We start from the raw sequence: 20424 nt of genomic DNA, 5'->3' as shown, positions 1-20424 counted from the left end.
TAGGGCTGTGACTAGGGCTGTGATCCCAAGCATTGCCACTGCCCTTCAGTGTCCAGGTGTGTAAACCAGTATTAGGGCGCTGGTTAAGGGAGGGTCAAGTAACAGATTACACAGAGTGAATTATCACATTAACATATGGCTTATTTCGATGAGTTTAAAATGTTTCTAGTTTGGGTCCTCCCAGAGTAAGAGACTTTAGATAGAGGTCTTCCAGGAAGCACAGTGAGACAGGGCAGAGAAAAGCCTACTAAGGCCGGGTTGGTGATCCCTGGGGACCCTCTGGAGGACTGTATAGTACTTTTTCAGAGTTGGCACCATGATGGAGGAGGAAACTGGGTTTTGAACCCCGTAATTCTCATTTCTCGGTGACTGAACTCATTCCTAGAGGTGTTGACTTCCTGATACATTTGGCCTGCCCTGCACTTGTGGCTAGCCCCTGCCCCTGGCCAGGTGGTGTCCTTAGGCAGAGAGGTACAGGCCAAAAGTTGTGGGCTTGCAGGCGGTTGTCTCCTGACACTGCAGTGATCTCTGGGCTAGGGGTCACGGTGGACGCTGGTAGCATCTGCTGTAGTGGGCCAACTTAGAGATCTGAGGGCAGCTGCACTGATACAGAAACACATGCCTGGGCTGACCTTGAACCCCTTGGCACATCCCACAGTGGCCTAAAACAAGCCCCAATATGTGTGTCTGTTCGATGAGGGAGTATGCTGATGGGACTTCGTGAAATAAGAATAATAGGAAAGACAACTGAACACCCCCATCCTCAACCCCCCATCATTTTTGCATGCCTAAGAGGGTTTTTGTAAACAATGGGGAATTAGAAAATAAAATTAGCTTGCACGATTTCAGATGGGAACAGATGCCTGCCTGCTTGCTTTTTTTTAAATTCCCACAAAAACCTCAAGCAGAGTTAATAATGTATGAAAATTAGGTACCATGTGTGCACTTTGCTTCGTAATGTTTTTATTAAGCAGCCCGTTGATTTAAAAATAACACAATAGTTGACATAATGGCAGACACTGTGGTGTATATGGAAACATCCTCTTCGAATGTTCTGTCAGGTTTTCCATTACACAAGGAATTTTTTTTAAAAGTGCTTTCAGAATTATCACATAATACGAAATTATATCAAATTACAGTTTGATAAAACAAATTGCCCAAGTACAAATTCCAGTTGCTTTAAAAAAAAAATGGCTTGGTCAATTAGAGATAATCTGTAGAAGTAGGTTTCTACAGATTGTTTAAAATTCCACGGGAGATTCACACTTCTGTCTTCTCAAATTTTTGGCCATGTCATTTGCTGGTTGGAATTTGCCTCTCTTCTTTGTCCTTCCCACCCTCTGCCACTCTGGCCTGTAAATAGCAGGAAGAAACAGGGAGAAGTGAAAGGTCATAAACCTAGGAGTTTCCAATAGCTCAAGAGATTCCCTGGTACTGAAGGCAAAGCCAGTCTGTACCAAGTTGATATGCATTGGACTAGCAGGTGGAAGTGTCCCCACCCAGAGTTTGAGTATAGGTCTCTGCCATTCTTTGAAGAATCCACTTATGAAGGTGTCTCATGCATTATGGAAGGCCAGCGGGCTGCTCTAGTCACTGTGCTGGTCCCCTTAGCCTATGCTGCATCTCCTTGGTAGTAATGCAAGGTTGCCTCCTGGTTTATCAGGTCTAGGAGAGCACACTGAGGCACAGGGAAATCTAGTAATTCAGCCTAAACCTCAGAAGGTTCATTGCTGATTGAATATTTCTGTATTCTGCAGTGCTTCACATATACATTACTGTGAAATTACTAGCTATTCAACAAAGCATATATCTAGTGTCAGCTTGTTTTGTTTATCTGCAGGGTGAGCGAAGGACCACACAGGGCAATTTAAACTACTTGACAGAATCAGGGCATTTTTTTACTGGTGGTGGTAGTTGCTGGACTAAGGAAAGACAGTGAGCATTGTGGAAAGTTCTAAAGCTATTGAAATGAGTTAACGGGGCTGATGAGTTTGGGGCATTTTGTCCTTTAACTCGTGTCCTTCTAAGGGAGCCTGGCTGGGCATGTCCTTCCTTTGCAACCTCTTGTGATTGCCCAGTTGTGCCTCTTGACACCACCAGGGCCACAGGTGTGGGCCAGCACCCTCAGAGTAATAATACCTTGTGGTATTTTAAAAAAGTAATTGCAGAGGAGACATTTGATCTTTATGACTTGCACCATAAGACTTTCTTGGAATCTTTGCAAGGGGTTGGTTGGAACAGAACTTTTCCATCTCCACTACGGTCTATAAAAATCATAGTAACTGACTTCATGGGGCTTGAGTTTTTCTTTTGTTATTTTCTTCACTCTCTAATTAGATTTTGCTCATATGTGGGACAGAACAGCCTGGCAGGAAATAACCAGCATTAAAATAACTCAAAGATGGGGCCGTGGGGGGTGGGCCCGATATTGCCCTAGCAAGGAGACCAGGTTTGCTGTCCTGGACCTGTGGCTCACCCCAGGTGCTCCTGTCCCAGTGAGCATTACCTCCAAAAGGAGGCAGGTCAGCTGGAGTCTTGGCTGGGAGTCTGGGAGACCTGGTGCTTTTCCCAGCCTGGCTGGTGCCTGGATGTGGTCTCTCTCAACTGACTTCACCTCCATAGTTCTCAAAAGCAATCTGGGAATCATAGTATCTATAATGCTAAAGGTGGCAAACTATCACAGTCTGAGGCGTCATTGATTTCCCGAGGGTGAATAAAGACTTTAAAGAACTGAAATTAAAATTTCAGGTTATGTCTGTGGTTCCTTTGAGGAATGAGGTGCTCTCTTCTGTCAACCGTAGGCTCAAAAAGGAGAAAGAAGAGGGCACCCTGTGTGGCTCATTAGGTTAAGCATCTGCCTTTGGGTTAGGTCATAATCTCTGGTTCCTGGGATCCAGCCCCTTGTTGGGCTCCCAGCTCAGCGGGGAGTCTGCTTCTCCTTCTTCTGCCCCTTCCCCTTGCTCATGCTCTCCTTCTCTCTCTCTCAAATAAATAAGTAATCTTTAAAAATTATTTTTTTAAAAAAAGGAGAAAGAGGAAGACCTTGACATGGTTTACATGGGACGTATGGGAACTTATGAGGACATCGACAAGAAGCTGTAGTTTTTCGCTATCATTGCTGCAGATTACGTTGGAAGCAAGTTTAAGACACCATCTCACTCTAAGGATGATCCTTCCATCAGGAATTCCTAGGCACCTGTTTTGTTCTGAAATGACTTGCAAAGAAGTCGGTTTTCTAGAGCCCCTTCAAACCTGCACCCAGCCCCTAGAGGCCTGGTGGGTTCCAGTGTTCCCCAGAGAGGCAGGCAGAAGGGACAGCGACAGCAGACACAGGTCGACTCTGCCAGCTCTGCTTACCCCTTTCCACCCACGTGGTGGACACGTGGGTGTCCCCAGTTGTGGGGCAGCAAACCCCACCTGAGCATCTCCTGGAGTGGGCGGAGTCCAGGGGAACCTGGAGTCTGATCGTACACACAGCGCTGAGCGCTCAGGTTTTCTCGTCAGGGGGCTCTTGACACATTAGTTTCCACCAAAGGCTGTGCTTTATGTCACCATCACACTGGAACATTCCACAGTGAACAGTGAGCAGCCTTTGAGGATGCCTCTGAAGAGCTGTTTTGTAGATGAAAGGACAGGACGCATAAGAACAATTCCCTGTTCGTTGGGTGCTCTCCATATGCCAGTGCCAATGTCAGTGCCACACCCTGTCCCCACTCAGGCCCTGGGCCAGAAGACCGGGTGGGGGATGGTGTGGCATTTATCGTAGAGCAGACGGAGGCTGGAGGTGCTGCGGTCTGGGTACAGCAGCTCTTGAGTCCTGGCTTCCAGGACTCACCTGTAGTGCTGATACTTGGTGTCACTTGGCGGGGTGGGTCCCCTGTGGTTTCCTTTGTCCGAGAGCCGGGAAAGCGCTGGGCAGGCACATAGCTGATGTGACAACAGTTTGAGTCCCCCTTCCCTCGGAGCCTGTCACTCTTCAGACAGACCGGGGCCTGCTCGCTCATCTCTGCCCTCGCTTGTGCAGGCATGTTGTTCATGTGCAGGCACATGTTCTGTGTGCGCTGCCCCATGCTGGTCATGTTGCCCTTGTTGTCTGAATTAGTGGGGAACTCGGGGAAAATGTGTTCCCCGGGCTACCCCACACCGCCAGCACTCCAGCCTGCCGTGCTGCTTTGCCCCATCTGGTCTATTCCCAAGTCTCTGGCCGTAGTTACCACCAGCAGTGCGTCGACTCACCTGCCTTCCCCGGGTGGTGACACTTCAGTTCCTGCTGGTGGTGCACCCTCACCGTCATTCCTCCCTCACTCTTTCCCCTATTTTCCTGGGTGGTCCCCACCTTCACCCTGGCCTCTTGCTCTGCAGCCTTTCCTTGTCTTCTGTCATCTGCCGGTCGTTTTCTGCTCAGGGGGTCTGCACCGCCTATACTCTCGGCCTCCGTGTGGCGGTTAAGACAGAATACACAGGATGATCCGGGTCTCGCCTTCTCAGCCTTCCTGCAGGACGTCAACTCCCACCCACCCTCAGCCCTAGCTTCCATTGGTCCTGCCTGACCTACCTCTGCCAGTTCCTTCCTGACCTCCCTTCGTTTTTGTTTTTTTTTGTTTTGTTTTTTTAAGATTTTCTTTATTTATTTGAGAGAGAGAGATCACAAGTAGGCAGAGAGGCAGGCAGAGGAAGAGGGGGAAGCAGGCTCCCCGCTGAGCGAAGATTCCCAATGTTGGGCTCGATCCCAGGACCCTGAGATCATGACCTGAGCTGAAGGCAGAGGCTTTAACCCACTGAGCCACCCAGGCACCCCCTGACCTCTCCTCTTGAGACCCACCACACCCTGGCCACTCTGTGTTCCTTGCTGTGATGCTCTGGTACTGACTGCTTGGTTTGGTCCCCCTGGTCCATGGCGGGGCCTTGAGAGTCCCCATGCTGCCTGCATTCTCTTGATGTTGGCAGCTGGACTGTTTCCTGCTCTGTGTTAGCCTTGTGTCAGTGGGTGGGCCTAGGGCCAGACTCATCTCTCTCACCCTGGTCTGCCTCTCCTACTGCTGTTGACAGGCCACACAGGGTCTTTTCCTAAGGACAAGTGCCAGCGACATTAGAGAGCTAACTCTAGGGCCTCGTTGCTTTGGGGCGTTTTGGAATGGTGGCAGCTCTCAGGAGGAGGAGGGCATGTCTGGAGGTACACAGAGGCTTCTGGAGAGCTGTGGCAGGGCTGAGCTGGAGGAATCCACTGTCCGTAGCGGAGGTCCCCCAGCTCCTTCCTGCTTAAGCCATACTCAGGTAGGTTTATAGCTCTTGCAGCTGAAAGCAAAATATCTCATAAAATACCCAGTGAACTAAATGAGAACATGGGTGTTCAGTAGGTTATGTCACTTGCATTCAGTTTCACCGCACGCAGGTAGCTGAGATGGGTCCAAACTCTAGGCCTGTTGACACCAAACTCCACATTGTTTTCAGGGAGCCACGTGCCCTCTTTTGCTTAATTGATGAGCTTCATTTAAGATGTATAATGAGCACCAGCTATAAGTCATGCCCTGTTCTAGGTGCCAGGGACACAGAGGCAAGCCAAGCAGACCCCTTGGCTTCCTGGGGCTGTCTACCAGGTATGTAGTTGGTGATCTCCACTTACTATGAGCCAGGCTCTGTTCTAAGCACTTGACATGTATGAAGGATAATATTATAATCCCCATTTTTTTTTCTTTTTAAGAAAGAGAGAAAGAGAGAGAGGAGTGTAAATGTTGGTGGTGGGAGGAGCAGAGGAAAAGGGGGAAGGAGATAATCAGGCTCCATGCTCAGCACAGATCCTGATGTGGGGCTCAATCTCATGACCCTGAGATTGTGCCCTGAGCTGAGATTAAGAGTCAAACGCTTAACCCAACTGAGCCACCCAGACGCCCCAGTAATGCCCATTTTAAAGCAAAGGAAGTTGAGGGTACTGGTAACCCCTGGCACTCTGCCTGTAGTATACGGCAGGCCAGGCTGTGACCCTTCTTTGCCCTTGTCTTCATTGCTAGAAGAGATGCAGGGTCCTTGAGGCCATCTGTTTGCCAAATTAAAGAGAAACTGGACATGGGTCCAGCTCCTAGGTGGTTTAGCTGCAAGCTGCCTGTACATTTTGACCTTGATGGTTGAGGAAGTCAGAAGGCTCTAACACAATAACTCAGCCTTAATTAGCTGGGAGCAAGGCTGGCTGATAAACCTGTGTTAATCCGGGAGGGAAACCTTGCGCTGTAGTCCCCTGCACCCCCTCAGGGCCTGTCAGCTGTGATTTCCATCCCATGCCCACGTGATAGCAGGGCCAGACATGGCCACCTCTGAAGTAGCAAGTGGCTGGGGTCAGCAGGAAGGGAGGAAGAAGCTGGGAGTATAACTGTCCCTGTGGTGTTGGCAGCTGACAGTGGTTTCTCTGTGGGATGCTGATGAGAATACAGCTGTCACTGGCTTGTTCAGAGCAAAGGGGATCACTCGGGGAGGAGGGGAAGTGCAAAGTGGAGGTTCCAACAGGTGGCCCATACCTGTCCTATTGACATGACATCTGTCCAGATGTTTAAAAAGAAACGTGAATGTCATTAGGTGGGACTTGTCCTCTCCAGTGTGGCTGCAGTCTCTACCGTGCCCTGTCGTCTGGTACTTTGTTACTTCCCTTGTTGTGCTGCCCACCTGGTTCTTCACGGTGTTTTGGCTTGCGAGCTGTGTAGTAGTGTGCGTGTGCAGCTAGCTTATCCTGACATTATGCAGTTCAAGCACGGACCTCTTCAGGACAGAGAAAATCCTTTATTTGCTCTGGATTTAATCATGAGTCAGGGAGTTTGGGGCCTAGATATTCCCATGTCCCCCACCTTAGCCCCCTTGGAACTTTCCAAGATTCACTGTGAGAGGAACAGGCTGGCCATAGAACAGTTATCCAGCCCCTGACAGCGTCTGTGTGCCCAGAGCTGGCTGTGGAAGGTTGGATTTCTCCCTATAACACTAGAGCCTGTACGGCTTGGACAGTGTTTCTTTGCATTATGGACACCCTCATCAGTTAATTAAAAAACAAGTAAACAAAGAAAAAAACCAAAAGTACTGTATTTCAGTGTTTGTTTGTAGATCATGTGTTCATGGGACCTGTAGTGGTTTACATTCTCCTTGACATGCATCTCCCTGTTAATTTGAAAGCTGTTGACATCCTACATGATTCCATATGCATTACTGATTTCTTCTTTTTCTCTTTCTCATTTGTTTCCTTAAAAGAAAAATCCAACTGCTTTCTTGTCTTGAGATGTGAATTCCAAGTTTTGGCTGCCTTGGATTCCAAGTTTTCTGAGAGAAGGCTTAAATTTATTAGGTTAGTTCACAGTGTTCTCACAGAGAACTTCGAGGCATGGAACCATATGTGGTTGGGGTTGTATTAAGATAAATAATGTAAGAGAATCAGCATTACATCGTTCACAGAAACTTGGGCTACGCCTTTCGCTTTGGTAATTATCATAGATGCTTTAGAAGTGTGGTCCGTGGTGGGAGGGGACAGAGTTGGGGTGAAAGGTCAGATTGATATTTCCACAGTTTCATACTCTGTTGATGGCACCTCCAAGTCAGTTCAGAATCAGATGGGCACTGTGGGCCCTGCAGGAACCTCTGAGAAGCCTGCTTTAATTAGGAATTATTCCCATCAACAGGGTCTGGCTTTTCACCAGGATAAGAATAGAAAGTAAAGAAAAGGACGGTTGACAAATAGGCCTTTGCATGAGATTGAATCTTAGCGGTGAGGGGAGGCTTGGTTTGGCTAAGTCACTGGTGATACTCAGATTTTCTATATTTACCTTTAAAGAGGGGACACAAAATGGAGAGGGTCTCTTTTTAAAATAAAAATCATGCTTTCTTAGTGCCTAACTTGGAACATGTTTGTGATTTTATGTGTGTGTGTATGTGTGTGTGTGTATAATTTGTCTATAGATACACATATTTATTATACATACATGTATAAACACATACACAGACACTGATGTAAATGTAAGCTGCTGGCAGCAGAAGGCAGCTTCGCACAGTTCACTGCAGAACATTGATTTCCAGATGTTTGGATTTCGTGAACTAGGAATATTAAAAAAAAAAAAAGAAAGAAACTGGGGGGTGCTGTCCAGCATGGAGTGCCAACTCTGTGTTTTCTGAGATCATTAACAAATTTCTTTAGTGATGGCTGTTAGCTAGGCTTATCATGGTGATCAGTTTGCAGTATATACAAATACCAAATCATTATGTGTACACCTGAAACTCCTATAATACATGATGATTATATCTAGCTCAATAAAAAGTTTTTTTTAATTGTATTAAAATACATATGAAATTTATCATCCTAACCATTTTTAAGTGTGCAGTTCAGTAACATTAAGTACATTCACATTGTGCAATCCAAGATCATTTTTGGAAAAAAAAAAGAGCAAGACAGAAGGACCCCATCTACTATCCTCCTCATCTCATAAAGAAAAGGAGCATTTTAACAACAAAAGGGGAATGAGAATGGTAGGCTGTTACCTTAAATGCAAGAAATTGCTTTCTTATCTGTGGCAGAATAGTACAGAGAAATTATGCCATGAAGTACACAGTTCAGTAGCTGATACTTTCTCCAGACTTTGTTGGTGAAGGAAGCTATGTATGTCTTGGTTTACATCATGGTGCAAGTATCTTATTGTCCAAGTACCAGTAGCAAGCAGTTCACATATCTATACCTGGTTGTGTTTATAAAAGTAAATGTTGAGGGGCACCTGGGTAGCCAGTGGGTTAAGCCTCTGCCTTTGGCTCAGGTCATGATCTCAGGGTCCTGGGATTGAGCCCCACATCAGGCTCTGTGCTTGGCAGGGAGCCTGCTTCCCCCCCACTCTCTGCCTGCCTCTCTGCCTACTTGTGACCTCTCTCTCTCTCTCTGTGTCAAATAAATAAATAACTTAAAAAAAAAAAAAAGCAAAAGTTGACAGTTCTGGTGGAAGCCCACGTATATTCATTCCACTGTGATCCCATTCTCTTCTCTGTCTCCTCAGACTTAACTACTGTACTGAAGTTGGCTTGTATTCTGGTCAGACCATATCGGCAAAAGCCCGTTAGTAAAGTATAGTGTTGTTTTGTGTAAATGAAATCCTGCCTCGTATAGCTTTCTGAAACTTCATTTGGGTCACATAACATGATCTGTTTTGATGTAACTAGATCTGCTTTACAGTATCGCTTTTTTTGACTATATACCGCATTACATTTATCTGTCCTTCTATGAGTGTACTGGTGGTGGTGGTGGTGTCTGGGTTTTTGCTGATACAAACAATAGTGCAGTGCTCATTCCTGTGAACCTTTCCTGTGCACGTGAATGGGAATTTATCCAGGGAAGTTACTTGGGAGGAGAGTTGGAGGTTAGAGGTGAAGTGATGTCTTCATTCACAAAGTCTAATTAGCATGTTACCCAACCTAATTGTTCACTACAGCTTTTCAGGGAAGTGGGGGAGTGGGAAAGATAACATTATAAGTCAACCATTAGTAAATTTGGTTTTCTGGACCAAATTGAGAGTTGCTGATTGTTGATCTATCTAAAGATTCAGTTCAAAGTCTGTCCGTAATCCAGAGATGACATGGCAGGTTAGTTACAGTGTTTTCTTTATATGCTTGGGTGTGGGACAGTGACTGGCAGGGAGAAGCCAGCTCTTCATTAAGTTTCCCTCTTTCGATGTGAACTATCAAGTGTTTGTAGTCCTGGTCTGGGAGGCACATTGGGTGCCTGGGAGGAAATTGGGTGTTGCTGTCTCTCATTACAGATGGCTTTTTTTGGTCTAGAAAATCCTGTGGGCCCAGACTTGGCCAGCGTGCTCTGACAGGTTTCTCAGCAGGCCTTTTTCGAGTGGTCTTGCTGTTGCTCAGGGTGTCAGATGATCTGTTTCTTTTGACTGTCTAATCTGTGGTTTCCTTCAACATGTTGAGGAGACTTACCAGGGGGGAAGTGGACCCAGGTCCCTCTGGAGTCGGATGTCAGAGTCATGTCCCCCATCTGGCCCAGAGGAGGTCTGAGAGGGCTCCTGGGACCAGTGTCCCTGTGTAGCCCCCATGAGGCCTTACTGTGAGCACTTAGGGTTTTGGTTGTGGGTAAGTTGAGTCTCAGAGAACAAACAGAACTGAGACGATGTCTAAAATTGCTTGACATATTTTATTCAGAGCCTTCTTTCCTACCTTCAGCACATAGAGGAGTGTGTTGGTCACTCTTTAGAAAAGAGTAAGTAGGAAGACAACTTGGTTAAAAAAAGCTATAGAGACATCAGAGGAAAAAAAATAACAGAATAAAAGCTTTTTCACTTATCGGGCTCTTCTCAGCCTGTCAGTGAAGCCTGTTGGTTGACCATTTTCAAAGAGCACATGGCAAGATGAGTTACAGGTGGAGAAAAGTCCAGAGAGATCTCACGTGTGACTAATCTGTGTTAACAATTTAGGTGCCTGACCGATGGACATTTTGCAGACCATTTGGCACATCTGAAACCCTGTGGCACACCGGTTTATCAGACAGAAGCATGTTTAGTGGTTGCTGCATGTGAAGTAATCGGTGTTTTGGATAGAGAGATACATATTTATGTTTGTAAAACAAGTCTTTTTACTTTTTATAATCAGCTGTCAAAGCTTGAAAAACAGCAGCAGAGGAAAGAAAAGACCAGAGCCAAGGGGCCTTCTGAATCAAGCAAAGAGAGAAACGCCCCCCGAAAAGAAGACCGCAGTGCCAGCAGTGGGGCGGAGGGCGACGTGTCTTCTGAGCGGGAGCCATAGACTTAGGGATGGAACTCAGGTAGGAGCCTCCCCTCCCTGCATATGTCTTCTCACATTTTGGGCAAATGGTAACAGATGGAGAACAGAATGGCTTTTGAGGCAGAATTCGTTTTATGGGCATTCACCCATACCTTCCTGGAAAAGTGGAGGTGTGGACAGGGATCCCTTGGGCCTGGGGTCTTCTCCTTCTTCACTTGCCTGTGTTGACCGATAACTGCTGCTACTGTGAGCATTTCTAGCATGTTCGCAGATGTGCGTTCAATGCACGCTCAGAGCCTCACCCGAGCCCTTCCTCACCACTGTTCCCTCCTCTCCACTCCTGCTCTCAGCAGCTCCATCGGGGACCACGGTCACCTGCAGCCTGCTCTCAGAGCTGTCCCCCTCATGTTCTTCATCCTTCAGTTCCTGCCTGGCACTGACTGTACTCCCAGTTTCCCTTTGCGAAAACTGGGCTTCATTCCTTCCCTTCCACATCCAGTAATGTCTCTTAAGTCCACCTTCCTGCCTGAAGGTCAGAGGTGTCTAAAACTTGATTCAGCCATCTGAAGGCCTTTGCTCAAGCTCATTCCTCCAGCAAGCACATTATTAAGAGCCCTTTACTTGTGAGAGTTTGCAAGTTCAGGGAGAAGCATAGAAATAATCAGCAATGTGGTTTATTGTGGAGGGAATGTGAGGGGGTAGAGAGGGAAGTTGGGGAGGTTTCACAGAGGGGAGGACCCCAGAACCAGACCTCAGAGGACATATGGAAATGGGCAGATGAGGGGCAAGGGTGGGAGCTGCCTAAGCCAGGAGAAGAGCAGATGCAAACACTGTTGATTGTGGGAAAAGAACAGAGAGTTTTGGAACAGAGGTTGGAAAGAGTGGCTGAAACACTGGGTACCATTTGGGTTGGGTTGTCTAGGGAGCTTCCGTAAAATTAGAGAAGGAGGAGGGTCCTGGTTCATAGGGCCTGGTGTGCAACTGGGCAATTTGGATTTCATTCTGGGATGGTGGGAAACTTCTGAAATGACATAATCAGGTCCAGAGTTTAAGGAGATCATACTAGCAGCCAAGGGGCATGAGACTGGAACCAGTAGGCCAGGAGGGAGTAGCAGAAATCAAGAGAGGAGCGAGATCTGGCCATACATTTTGGAGCCTTCAGCTTATATATTGTCTTTGGTTCAAACCAAGTCAGCATACAGGTGCTTCCTGGAGGTGTTGAGCGGTGAGAGAGGAGAACATTCATAAGATGGTTTTCTGCCTTCTCTTTCCCTTCTGAAAGGGAAGTCCATCTGTGAAATGACCTCTGGGATGAGCACTACCAGACACTGAGCTCTATTACAGAGTCCACAGTGATAGTCGGGTGCAGTGGAGGTGGTTTACAGACACAGACAGACCAAAGGCACAGGACAGAGAGCTCAGAAAGGCTGCATCATGGACTCACTGGTAGTTTTTTTTTTTTTTTTTAAGATTTTATTTATTTATTGGACAGAAAGAGAGAGAGATCACAAGTAGGCAGAGCAGCTGACTGAGAGAGGGGGGTGGGGAAGCAGGCTCCCTGGTGAGCAGAGAGCCCGATGCGGGGTTTGATCCCAGGACCCTGAGATCATGAGCTGAGCCGAAGGCAGAAGCTTAACCCACTGAGCCACCCAGGTGCCCCCTCACTGGTAGTTTTAAAGGGTGGGAGACACTGGATAATCAATCCTGTAATGTCCACTTGACTTTTCTCCTAATCACTCTGTTTCCTTCCCTGTTTTTATGGGCGGGGGGGGTGGTGACAGAACTGTGGTCACTGGTCTTGGCTGATTTTTCTCACACTCACATGAAAGTGAAGCAGGAATCAGAGGGAACCTCCCCCTACCCCCTTTTCTTGGTCTGGACCTCAAGACATGGGTTTTTATTCATGAACTGAAACAGTTGGTGTCAGGGAGAACCTTCCGAAAAGTGCTATGTGGTGTCTGAATAATGTTAAATATTCATGAATACACAGTAACATTTACATGTGTAATTTGTGGCCTTTATGTCACATAAAACTTCCATTGCCATCCCTTCAGAACTTTGTGGTGATTTGCTCATATCAGTGGTCAGTTTTGTCATCACAAATCCTGCTGGCGCCTCTGACTTATGGGCTGGACAGAAAGCCTGTCTGAGGGGTGGAGCACGGGGTAGCTCTTGAAGTTCCTTTTACAAGTACGCTCACTCTGCAGGTCCAGCAACAGCTCAGAAACTCACTGAGTTCTCATTTCCCTCTGGCCAGTTTCTGTGTGACAGTAAGTTGTGTCATTTTTGCTTCCTTGGTTTTTCTTCATTAACTAAAAGAGTAAAACTCCTCCCCATCACCAGTGCTGTTGTGAAAGGCAGGCAGGTAAAGGCATAAAGTGCTGGGTGACCGTCCTAGCAGGATGGGGTGGGAGGGCAGGTCCATCCCCCCGCCCCCCAATGTGTCTGTGGCACCTCTGCGTAAGCCTCCTGTGCCCCCTGGGGATCGTGCTGGAGAGAACACCCCATATCCACTCCTGCCACCTGAACCAAGGATGAAGGACGGGCCAATCTGATGGCCAGCTAATGACAGTCATTATAGTGGGTGATTCCTTGGTTGAGAACCAAAATCCAGACCTGATGTTTTCTGTTTCTTCTCCTCGGACGGAGGGCAGCTGGCCAGCCTGCACTGTGTTTTGCTCTCTTGGCCCTACTCTGACACGGCACCATGTGTTTTCCCTTCAGTTTTAAGATTATATAAATAATAGCCTCTTCCCCAATGAGTGTTGGGACTTTTCAATAAATTTTTAAAAATTGAATTTCCAGACTCTCATGCTGAACTCAATGAATAGATAAGAAATATTCATCTGCCAGTAACCAAACCGAGCTTAACAATGTAAACACACAAATTCTAATGTGTCTTGGACCTTGTATTTTCAAAATGGCTTTAAAAAATTTTTATGTCACCTAGTTGATTTTTTTCTTGATTATATTATCTACCTGCTGATTTTGTATTTTTGTATTATTAAAATTATTTGTATTATTATATAATGGTATTGTATAATTAAAATGAATAATTTTTGTATTTTTAAAATTTGATGTTTTAATTTTTGATGTAATTGTTTCTGTTCAATACTTTGAATCTTTGTTTTATTTATTGGGGGGTACTGAATTCTACTCTATATGTCAGCGCAAAACATAAGTCTCTATTTGTGTTAGATTTTGGCCTCAGAGTAATCCCAGTAGATTAGTTTTAGTTAGTTAGATGAGAATAATTCCAGTAGAAAGGTATCCTAGGCATTAGTATCCTGTGGCCAGTGGGCAGCTTGGGAGTGGTTTTGCCATTTCTGTGTGCAAGAGGAACACCAGAAAGCCCATGCACAGAGGAAGAGACAGTGACTTTGTGTCTCAGAACATCCTGGAGGACATGCTTCATAATAGGAGACAGCACACAGTAAGATGGGGAAGAGGTGAAAGTGCGTATTGCTTTCCAACATCTCCCAAAGTTTAAAAGGCAAAATTTCTCGTAGACTTGTAGGTATTTATTTTTTGCTTTTCTAAAATCAGTGGAAAGTTTAAAACCTGTAATCATATTTAATTCTCAAGTTACTGCAAATTGGGTAGTATAGAACTTGGGGTAAATCATGCTACAGTTGACCCTTGAACAGCATGGGTTTGAACTCTGTGGATCCCCATATCATGGATTTCTTTCAGGATATGTATGTTGGAAGATTTTTTGGAGATTTGCAACAATTTGAAAAAGTCCACAGATAAACCCTGTAGCCTAGAAATAAAAAAAAAAACCCAAAACTTAAAAAGCTAGGCATGTTGTGAATGCACAAATGTCACTACCATAAAATACACAGAAACCTATTATAAAAAGTTAAAATTTATCAAAACTTATACACAGAAATACTTAACAGACCATATGTGGCACCATGTACAGTGGAGAGACATGTAAACTAGCTTGAAGATGCCGTTATAAATGGTAGCTGCATAAAATTAACTACAGCACATGCTGTATACTACCATAATAATTTCCTGAGCACCTCCTGTTGCTGTTGTGGTGAGCTCAGGCATTGTGAGTATCTGCTTCAGATGTTGTGTGATGTTCATCATCTCCGCGTGAGCAGTTTGTCTCTACAGTAAATTACGGATCATGGTAAAAAGTGATCTCTCACAGTTCTTGCATTTTTTTCATCATGTTTAGTGCAATATCCTCACCCTTGAATAACACTGTGGGACCCATCCCAGGTGCCACTAGTGGTGCGGGAAGTGCTTCCAAGAACCAGAGAAAAGTCATGACGCCGCAAGAAAAAGTTGAATTGCTTGATGTGTACCACTACGGTCTGAAGCTGCAGTGCCCACCATTTCAGGATAAATGAATCCAGCATAAGGAATATTGTTAAAAAAAAAAAAAGGAAGAAAAGGAATTTCATGAAGCCATTGCTGCAGCTATGCCTGTAGGCCTGGGAACCTTGCACTTCTTGATTGCTATAAGAAAGGCGTACCTGTAGACTCAAAGATGATTTGAGAAAAGAAAAGGTGAAATCATTATGTGATGACTTAAAGCAAAAGGAAGGTGGAAGGATCTAAAACTGGAGGACTGAATGCCAGCAAAGGATGGTTTGATAATTTTAGAAAGAGGTTTGGTTTTACAAATATCAAGCAGCTTTTGCTGACCAAGAGGCAGCAAACGAGTTCCCAGACACCATTGGGAAGATCACCGAGGAGAAAGGATATCTGTCTGAATAGGTTTTTAATGCAAAGTGCCCTATTCTGGAAGAAAATGCCCCAGAGGACATTTATTAGTAAGGAAGAGAAACAAGTATCAGGATTTAAGGCAGGAAGGGAGAGGCTAACTGCTGTTCTGTGCAAATGCAGTTGGGTTTATGATCAGGACTGTCCTTATTTATAAAGCTGCTAACTACCCCCCCACCAACAGCCTTGAAGGGAAAACATAAACATCAGCTGCTTTCTTTTTGGTTGCATAATGAGAAGGCTGGACAATGAGAACCATTTTGCTGGATTGGTTCCATTGATGCTTTGTTCCTGAAGTTAGGGAGTACTTTGCCAGGAGGGACTGCCTTTTAAAGTTCTTTTGATAGTGGGCAATGCCCTGGCTGCAGAACCCCATGAGTTCAACACTGAAGGTGTCTGAGTGGTTTGTGGTCTCCAAACACATGGTCTCTAATTCAGGCTCTAGATCAGGGGATCATGAGGACCCTGAAGGCTCATCACACACGGGACCATATGGAAAGCATGGTCCGTGATCTGGAAGAGAACCCCGACAGAACATCAAGAAGGTCTGGAAGGATTACTCCATTGAAGATGCCACTGTTGTTATAGAAAATGCTGTGAAAGCCATCAAGCCTGAAACAATAAATCGCTGCTGGAGAAAACTCTGTCCAGATGTTGTGAATGACTTCACAGCATTTACAGCAGAGTCAGTCACGGAAATCATGAAAGAGATTGTGGATATGGTTTAAAAAAAAGAAAAGGTGAGTTGAGGGGGTGAAGGGTTTCGTGATACGATCTTGGAGAAATTCAGGAGCTAATGGGCACCACAGAGGAATTAGCAGAAGACAACTTGAAGAAGATGAGTGCTTCCAAACCAGTGTCAGGTAATGGGGAGGAACACCTAGAAGCAGCAATGGCAGAAAACAAACTACTGTCTGGCAGAAGGGTTCCAGGCATTCCTGACTGCTTTCGCCTTCTTTTATGATACGGATGCTGAAACTGAAGCAAAGGTAGAGGAAGGGCTGGTGCCACAGAGAAGCATTTTTGGAGAAAAGAGAAAGCAAAAATGTCAGAAATGATGAGATTTTTTGTTTCCATAAAGTTACACAGAGTGTGTCTGCCTCTCCTGCCTCCCCTTCCACCTCCCGCTTCTCCTCTGTTTGCCACGCAGGGCAGCAAGGCCAGCCTCTCCTCTTCCCCCACCGCCTGTTCCTCGTGGGGACGGCGAGGACTGAGACCTTACTGATGATGCACTTCTACTTACTGAATAGTAAATAATCATCCTGCTGTACAGTTAGTAAACTCGTGGGTTGTGTATGTGTGATTCTCATGTGAAAACCTAGCGATCGTACAGCCAGGACTGCGTGAGACATTTTGTGTCACCGTCATCGTTGCCCACATGCTCATCGTGCGCAGATGCATATGGAAGCGGAGAGCCTATCCTTAGACAGGTGGAAGGTGAGTGAGATTAATGTGAAATTGATGACACGTTTTTTTCTCTTACTGTTTTATAACCGTGCTTTCAAAGAATTACCATACGTGTGCCTCTCTGTCTTAGAACTGGACAAAGTGCATACTGGCCTATCATCAGAGGTACGTGGTTCTTAAAACAACGTTAACAATGTTTACTGTACTGTATTAGGAATACAACTGCGAAACCGTATGCTAGAAAAATTATATAATGATTCATTCGTTAGCCCATAGGCTAGGCTACCGTAAAGCAGTCCTATTGCTGCCTCTTTGTTATCAACGCACTTAGCATTACACCTGTAAATAAATATGAATTTCTTTTTCACACCATCTTTTCGTTTTTGGTGTTTGGGGTTAGTAATACGGATAACGCATGCAGTGTTTTGTGTTCTGTAGGATGATGACGTAGGTACTGACAGTTCATCTTGCAAACAGGTGAAAGCTTCTGGTGCCAGTAGATACAGGACAGGACTGGGGATGTATTTTCTCCTCATGATTTTCTTTTTTTTTTTTTTAAGACTTTATTTATTTATTTGACAGACAAAGATCACAAATAGGCAGAGAGGCAGGCAGAGAGAGGAGGAAGCAGGCTTCCTGCTGAGCAGAGAGCCCGATGCGGGGCTCGATCCCAGGACTCTGGGATCATGACCTGAGCCGAAGGCAGAGGCCTTAATCCACTGAGCCACCCAGGCGCCCCTCCTCATGATTTTCTTAATAACGTTGTTTTTCACTCATTTACTTGACTATGAGAACACAGGGCATATGTATGATGTACAGAAAATGTGTTTATGTCAGTAAGGCTTTGGTCAGCAGTAAGCTATTAGTAGTTACGTCTTTGGGGAGTCAGAAGTTCTGTGGATTTTCAGCTGTGTAGGGTTTGGTGTCCCTAACCTCCACGTTATTCAACAGTCAAAATCTAGCCATTGAAGGGACACTAGGATGGGAGAAGCAAACTCAAGGGAACTGCAGCCCTGTTATCATTATGGCCCTGGGGAGGAGGTGGGAGAGAAGGTGGATGAGCAGGAGGAGACCCTGTCTGGCAGGAGGGAAGGTGAATGAAAGTTTCAGGTTAGGAGAGGGATGGATGAGGAAGCCCAGGGCCACACCTGGTCGTCTGGCTCCAGGCTAGAGTCCTTGGGCTGATGGTTGGGTTGACAGGGAAGCTGGATGCCTGGGGGCCTGTGCTCTGGTCCCCTGTGAGAGTCCTGGCAGGAGACTGTTGTGAGGGATGGCTGTAGGTCTCTGCGAGACTATTGCAGCTGAGTAGACGGGGCAGCAAGACGTGGTGAGGCAACAGGATACAGCAGGAGTCAGTAGAGCATCTCACCTGCCCCATGAGGTGTGTTGAAGAGAGGGTGTGCGGGTCTGCTGAGCTGACCGTGGGTGCTGGTGGAAGGAGTGAGACTGCCCCAGAAGCTGAGAGAGCCAGGAGGGTTGTGACCTCAGCTCTCCGCAGCACGGCTGCTCTGCGACTCTGCGGGTTTCAACCACCATCTCCATGTGGCTCCCAGGGTGGGATGTGCGGGGTCTGTAGTGCTAGTGAGGGCAGGAATGGAAATGAGGTCAAGTCAGGCAGGGGTGGGGGTTCTCGCCCCTGAGCTATCAAGTGCTGCTCAGTGGTGTCCCTGGGGCTCAGCACCAGGTGCAGAACCACACCAAGCACCCAGGTGCAGGGGCTATTTGAGGACTCAGCTGTTCTAACACCCAGGTGAGCAGAATTACTGTGGATTCTAGATTGTGCTGCTGCTACCCAGCGGGATGGAGGCTCATGAGGACGTTTGGATGGGCCCATGAAAATGCACAAGCCACATTTTCTTCGCATGTTTATGGAGCACTGCCTGGCTTTTTGACTGAGTGCAGGAGGCAAACCATTTACTGATTGGCAGTCTAAGGTGGGTGCCCAGTTGGACTTCTAACCAGAGGTGGTAGTGGAGGCCTGGAGGCTGATGCTGACATCCAGACAAGGACAGACATGATGGGTCCTTGGAGACCCACTGCTGCAGCCAGCCCAAGGGCCAGGGAGGATCTGGGCTACCCCCACCTCTGGGATGATAGACATGTGCTTAGATTTGAAGACCATAAAGGAGGCCAGCAGCAAATGGCAGCTGCTCCTCCAATTACATATTTGGGGTTTTTGTTGCCCATGGGCTTTTGTTGCCCCATCTGCTAAAATTTGTCATCCCAGTAGACCCATGAAAACGTCACCAAATATTCAGATATCTCTAAGAGCTGAACTAAATAGTGACAGAAGGTGACCTTGGCACCGACTGTGCTCCACAGAAAAACAGCAGCCCCACCCCTGCCTCAGCGAGGGGAGCTGCAGTTTTCATTTGCTTTTCTTTACAAACAGAAGGAGCCCTGGGGAGCCTCATAGGACCTAAGGGAGTAGCTTTGAGTTTCCAAGGCATGAGAGAGAAAGAAAAGGCAAAAGAAAATGGAGTGAGAGACTGCATGAGCTCGGGCACAGTTTTCTTTGAAAGTCAGAAGCCTTCAGAGGACACTCCCAGGGTGCTGACATTTCTCTATCACATTGCAGATGTTTCTTATTTTGTCAAACGGACAGGGAAGTGCTAAAATGCACTTCTGTTGTTGTCCTCTGTCTCATTTCTTCAGGCTCATTCACCTTGTGTGGAGGGTTCAAGGTTTCCTCTAAGGCAGCAACTCCCTTCCCCCCTTTCTGGCCACAGCCAAGGCACATGGCAGCCTTTCACGAGGACCGCATGCTTTCTGCCTTTGAGTGCAAGGTCAAGTGTTGCCTCATTTGAGTATTTACTTTGCTGCCATCATAGGGTGTGAGAGGAACCCACTCTTGAGCAGCACCCCACATCTCTGTCCTCAAATGTCAACACACTTGAAACAAAGCAAGGAAAGTGTATTGGAAGCTGCCATCTATTTGCTTTTTCAAATTGACCTTTGTCTGAATAAAAGATGTGTCTGGCTGAGCACATTTCTTCCTAATGAGCTAGAGAAGGTGTGTGTGTGTGTGTGTGTGTGTGTGTATTCAAGGATAGTCATGTTTTCACTGTTTTCTCCCCCACTTGTAGAAAGTAGAATCTCTTTCATTTTCACAGCTTTCATTTTGCTTCTTGTGTGAACATTCATTCCCAGTTCAGGTGCTGGTGCTTCATGTATAAAACTGTGCCTCTGAGGTGCTGTTTTCATTTTTTTTAAACTTAAAAGTTTTTTTAGTGGTCGCCCTAGATGTTGTAATACACACCTTAAAAAAAGACGTATTTATTTTTTTGAGAGAAAGAGCTTATGAGCGAGTGGGAGAAGGGACAGAGGGAGAGGGAGAGAGAATCCTCAAGCTGACTCCATGCTGAGCACAGATCCCAACATGGGACTTGAACTCATGACCCTGAGAATAAGACCTGAGTTGAGATCAAGAGTCGGACGCTTAACCAACTGAGCCATATAGGCACCCTGCAAATCCAAGTGTCTGACCCATATCATGTTTCTTCTGCCTGAAAAACCTCTTTTAACATTTCTTACAAT

The 20424-nt window shown here is 46.2% G+C and overlaps 1 protein-coding gene across 1 annotated transcript in view; it reads left to right on the top strand.

Annotated features, from left to right (window-relative positions):
* DTD1 (D-aminoacyl-tRNA deacylase 1) overlaps nt 1-20424 on the top strand; it is a 175998-nt gene that overhangs the window by 149909 nt on the left and 5665 nt on the right. The window contains exon 5 of the mRNA XM_045981176.1: nt 10609-10780. Within this exon, the coding sequence (XP_045837132.1) occupies nt 10609-10761 (153 nt within the window). The 3' untranslated portion in view covers nt 10762-10780. The remainder of the gene's footprint in view (nt 1-10608; nt 10781-20424) is intronic.

This window comes from Meles meles, chromosome 16 (genome assembly GCF_922984935.1).
Source record: "Meles meles chromosome 16, mMelMel3.1 paternal haplotype, whole genome shotgun sequence".
In the NCBI taxonomy this organism is placed as follows: Eukaryota; Metazoa; Chordata; class Mammalia; order Carnivora; family Mustelidae; genus Meles; species Meles meles.
The sequence above is the reverse complement of the archived record's forward strand: the minus strand, read 5'-3'. Positions and strand labels throughout refer to the sequence as shown.